Raw genomic sequence first — 6000 nt, forward strand, 5'->3', positions numbered from 1 at the left:
TTCCTACTGTTTATAAATTATCAATATCAATGTATTCCTCGCTTTGACACTTGTTATAATTTTGTAATCAATACTTAATCAACTTATACATATTTGTAGTAAATCACTCAACAACCCATTTTGATATTATTCATCTAATATTTAACCAATTAAATTAATGCACTAAGAAGGGTTCTATAATTAATTATTTTGCCCAAATTCATGTCTAGTTAATGGTTCATAATCCTGAACTAAAAAATAAAAAGTAATTAAAGTTAATAAAGCAATCAGGATAACTTTTATCTGCTTTTATCTTTTCAAATCGATCAACACTGTCAGGTTATATAATAAATTTGTTTGTTTGGATTTATTAAAATTGTCTCGTATGCGCTATCGTTACTACATCAAAAATATAATATTGTTTCTACTAATAATTAACTTAACGCAACTTTTTCCTAGCAAATTAGTAAACAAGGAAAATATAATACAAAGAGATCTTCGTATAGTTTTAGCTTTCGTCGTGGGAAAAATAAAACACAAAAAATGAAAAGACACGTACATAACTTTTTCTATCACATTTGCCATCTGTCTAAGAGCCCCTATCAAAAAGTACTTTTTTCTATTAGGTACTTCTCCTGTCGCAAAGCATTAGAGCAAAATAAGAACAATGTTCATTGTCTGTACCATGTTTAAATTCTTTATTTTTTGAATCTTAAAAAAAATTCTTTTCTATCATACAAAAGTTTAATTCAGTCAATAAATACTCATGGTAAGGAAAAAATCTTATGTTTATATTATAATTTTAAAGAAGGAAAGAATTGCACCTCGTTGATATACTAAATAATCAAACATTAAAATATCTAAACATTTGTTCTTCGAAATAGAATCTGGATTATTTTTTAAATATGCAATAATATAAAATAATGTATTTTAATGATAATACTTTAAACATGTTTATATATGTATAATAAATTCTGTGAATGTGGCAGAGATTCTTACTACATAAATGCAGTAATTTTTTTTCAAATATTCTGAATTCTTTTTAAATTGCCATACAATAGACGTCAGAGACAAGAACTTAAAGCATCTACGTCGTAAATATCTCAACTCGCAATGTTCTGAGCTGAACACTTACTGTAACATTATTAAATTACTAGTATTTTTCGTACCAACCGTCTAAAAGACGATATATTAAATGTCGATACTCATTGTATTCTATTTTTGTTCTGAAAAAAAACGTCACTACATTTTTAATTCAAAAATTAAAAAAAAATATATCACAAATGTCGAGTTATAGAAAATCACATCATTAATATACATCCCTCAGCAATATTAAGCAAGCAGATGTGTCGAGTAAGTGATTCCAGGCTAATTTGCAATCTGGGGCATCAACCCCACACTATCTTGATACGTTAAGACCTCTTGCCATCAGTTATACGACAATCACGAAGTTACAATCTCATATTACTAAGATATGAAAAGATCCTTCGTTTGAGGTCTTATATCTTGATCTTAGTGTTGCCAGCCTGGTTATTTGTGATATAAATTAATGACAAAATATTAAGTTTATACAAATATAAACATTGAGTTGTCATTGATACTTTGATAGGTATAAAGTAACAAATTCATTGAACAATTTGCAGTTGAGATAATTTAATATTAATTAAGTCGATATTGTCTATAACAACTACCCGTTCCTCGCAATGAAAAAAATATTTGGTAAACAATTTTACAATTTATGTTATTACAAGTTTTTACCTTATGTATCTTGGCGTCAAAATTGGGAATAAATTTTATCAAGATATTATAATAATTATTAGTAAATCTTAATTAATCTCTAATTTACTACACTTGAATGACACGTTTAAATTTTAAACATGCATATAAATTGTTAAAACTTAATGCAAGTCATAAATGTCAGAAATATATGATATCATAGAACTGAGTAAGAGAATAATTTATTGTTGACCGTAAATCAATCATAAACAATAATTTCAAAATGAACTTGAAACCTTACAAACCTTAGCATTCAAATATGAAATGTGTTTCACTGACAAAATAACATGTATCAGAATTATGAACCAGAGTTGAACATTTATTTATACATAGGCTGTTATTTAAGATCGTTTTCCTATATGTCATAGTTTTTAAAAACTAGCTCTGCCCCGCGATTTCATTCTTCTTTATGTTTTCATTTATTCCAAGGGAAGTTTTATGTTATATAAGCAAAAAGTAACAATAGTATTCAGAAACAAATCCTGTGACTTATACTATTCTAATACCCTCGAGAATATAAGGATAGGCAAACTGAGAAAATTTATAAAATGGCATCAAATAAAACTCTTGAACAGAAATAGTAGTATTAAAATCACAAGTGAACCTCATATAATTGCTTTTATCATTTTAAATATCTTATTGTACAATTCGCTTAAATAATTTTAACCATGTGTAATAAATATTTTGTATTATAAACAACGTCTTGCTGTGATGATGTTTAGTTTACCGCTAGGTTTAGCCCGCGGTATCGCATGCATAAATTTTACTTCTGGGTAATTTCCTGGAATAAAATTGCAATAAATTTCCAATATTGCAGCATCCTCCATAACAAATGCCGTGATATATAACCAATAAGCTGACCCTGTCTTTAACAAATATTTGTGCCGAATTTGAATATGTTTCATGACGATATTATAATAAATCGTATTAATAGTATGTATTTGAAAGGAACAAAATTTAAGAGTAATTTAAAAAGTAGTTACTTGTAATCTATAACATCCTGTTATATATACAGTTATATTAATATATTGATGTTAAATCTTGAAGCTCTAAACATCACAACTATTCTTGACACAGGCAGTAGACTGGAATTGGAATTCATTGATGATAAGCAAAACACGATAAAATAAATACGAAAGATTCTCTTGATTTTGACGAGGACAATAAGCGAAACCAAACCAAAAACCACTTAGGGTTCTCTTTTATTTTTTTTATATTTGAAATTAATATACGTACGTCAAATTCAGAACGCAATTGAAATGTCCAATAAACTCATATGTTATTCGAAAAAGGTTTTATTTTTTTTTCAACACTCAAATCAGTTTTAATTAAAAATAAAAATAATTTATTTTGTTTAAAAACTATCAAATTTTTAAAAGACTAAGTAAATGTTGAGTAGGCAATTGTTTGTGTTGGTTACTCAACTGCCAAAGCCTACAACTGCGTGAAATGAAATTAAGAAAATAAATTGCTTTAGATAATGAATAACACATTGGCTACTTTTTGTCCTGATTCTTTAATCTCTTGGGATAAGGAACGAAACCCTGAGTAAAACTAATACAAAGACAGTATACTTACGTAACGTATAATGTATAGCAATAACTCCCTAATTCATAAAAACATTCAAGGAAAATTTATCAATAATATCCACTTCGGTGACTTCTTGTTCGCAAATAACAATTCTTTCAAAATAATAAATACGATATAACGTAATATTACACTTGATGTTATTTACTCTACGAATAAAATAAACTTAAGCTAGCTGAATGATACAAATATAAAAAAAAATAACGAACGCAAACACGAACTCTTCAATTATAATATGTTTTTCTTTAATGAACATAATTTTTATTTGGATTCTACAAGAAAAAAAAAAGATATCTTTTCATTTCAGTCTCCATTTCTTTAAGTTTAATGAATAGAAATATAAGGTGGGCTTGGCATTCTTAATAGCAAAATAGTTACAAATAGTATCCGTATATGTAAGAGAAAAAACTAGAATTACTTCACGCGATTCATGTACTTATAAGTAGCGCATAGTGCATACTGAGAAATCATGTATATCGTCTGCAAGTAATATTTTTTTAACATTATATGTGATTAGAATAATTCAGTATTACAATAATTTTAAGTGTGATAAACCCAACGTTGCTGAAATGTAAATGCTTTTAGATAACCGTAATATTAGCATTTTAATCACTATTTACCACTTTGAGAAAGCAGTAGGTACGTAAAGATTCACTAATGTTTGGATTAAAAAATATTTTTAATCATTAAAATTTTAATTTTAAAAATTAATAAAACATGCTTCTAAATTAAGTTTATAACATTTAAACGATCCCCATATTATTTGTGAGATATACCAACGCACTTTATATAAACTATTCAATATAAGTGAAAAAGAAAACAAAAATTACTTGTATAAATATTTATATAAGTCGTTAGTTTGATGACCGTTATTTATGTTTTTCTAAAGATAATGAACTGATTTTCTTTGTTCTATACGTATGTAATCGTAATTAACCTTCGACACTCCTGGTTAAATGTTCCTCTCGCCCCTCGTATCGCGCGATCGCTATAAAGGAGCGCATGAGCAATAATTTATTAGTACACGTACTGAGTACCCAGTCGACTCGGTGCAGCCGAGCTAGTTGCGCGTTCAATATTCGTTTCCTGTGCAAATAATAAGACAAAATGATACTGATTCGCGCTATCTGTTTAGTGTTTCTATGTGGAATTGCAGTTTCAGAAATTCCTCACCCATTATCTGATAAATTTATAGACCTTATAAATTCTAAACAAAACACATGGATCGCTGGACGTAATTTCGACATCGGTAGGACATTAAAATCTATCAAGAAACTCATGGGAGCTCTTGAAGATAAATACCTTCATAAGTTGTACACAGTTGAACACGATGATGACACAATAAATAATCTGCCTGAAAACTTTGACCCGCGCGACAAATGGCCAAATTGCCCTACTTTAAACGAAATAAGAGATCAAGGATCTTGTGGAAGCTGCTGGGCCTTCGGAGCAGTTGAAGCTATGACTGATCGTTATTGCACTTATTCAAATGGTACAAAACATTTCCATTTTTCGGCAGAAGATTTACTTAGCTGCTGTCCTGTTTGTGGACTGGGATGTAATGGTGGTATTCCTTCTCTTGCTTGGGAGTACTGGAAACATTTTGGTATTGTATCCGGAGGTAACTACAACTCATCACAAGGATGTCTCCCTTATGAAATACCTCCCTGCGAGCATCATGTACCCGGCAACAGAATCCCATGTAATGGTGAAACAAGCACTCCCAAATGTCACAGGAGTTGCAGGAAAGAATATACAAATTCGTATAAATCTGATAAAAAGTACGGAAAACATGTGTACTCCGTAGGAGGAGGTGAGGAACATATAAAAGCGGAAATATTTAAAAACGGTCCAGTTGAAGGTGCATTTACTGTGTATGCGGATTTGCTTACATACAAAAGTGGTGTCTATAAGCATACCGAGGGTGAAGCTCTTGGCGGACATGCAATTAAAATAATGGGATGGGGAGTTGAAAATGGAAACAAATATTGGTTAATTGCTAACTCTTGGAATTCAGATTGGGGAGACAACGGCTTCTTCAAAATCCTACGCGGTGAGGACCATTGCGGAATTGAAAGTTCAATTGTCGCCGGTGAACCATCGTATGATTAAAATTATCTTATAACAAATACATAGATAAAATTGTCATTTCTTCACTTAGTAAAATTTAAATTAATCTCATAAACTTATTGAGTGTAATAAAGATTTTAAACAATATCTTGACTCATTCCTATACTCATCCTTTGTAAATTGATTGAAAAAAAAAATATTATAACTCATTCTTAGATTTAGCCTCTAAACATTGACTACAAAAACTATGAATGAAAACAGGAAAAGACAATTACTGTTAATCTTTACTTATTTACAAATGATGCGTAGTTAATTGAAGTACTTATTTGTCTGAAGAAATCGATAAAAACAACAACACGCCATTATAAAACATGTTATTCATGATGTAAAATATACGATTAAAAGGATTTAGCCCGGGACCCTAATGCCATACTCTTTGAGTAGAAATTTTAATGAAATGCGAAACGGGTACTTTTAATGTCCATTTTGGCTTTACTGTGCTTAGAGTAAAATTAGGCGGGGGAAGTTATTGCTTTAGCAAAGTTGCGAGTGTGTGGAGAATAAAAGTGTGGTAATTATCCGTTGAAT

General features: G+C 29.7%; 1 protein-coding gene across 1 annotated transcript; it reads left to right on the forward strand.

Moving 5' to 3' along the window:
* Positions 1-4354: 4354 nt before the first annotated feature.
* On the forward strand, positions 4355-5559 carry LOC116773458 (cathepsin B). Its single transcript, XM_032665897.2, has one exon. It carries the CDS (start codon positions 4450-4452, stop codon positions 5452-5454), a length of 1005 nt encoding a protein of 334 aa, XP_032521788.2. The 5' UTR covers positions 4355-4449; the 3' UTR covers positions 5455-5559.
* Positions 5560-6000: the final 441 nt, after the last annotated feature.

Source organism: Danaus plexippus, chromosome 8 (genome assembly GCF_018135715.1).
Source record: "Danaus plexippus chromosome 8, MEX_DaPlex, whole genome shotgun sequence".
NCBI lineage: Eukaryota > Metazoa > Arthropoda > Insecta > Lepidoptera > Nymphalidae > Danaus > Danaus plexippus.

Excerpts from the sequence above, each read along its gene's own strand:
- LOC116773458 (XM_032665897.2), top strand. The coding sequence starts at position 4,450 with ATGATACTGATTCGCGCTATCTGTTTAGTGTTTCTATGTGGAATTGCA.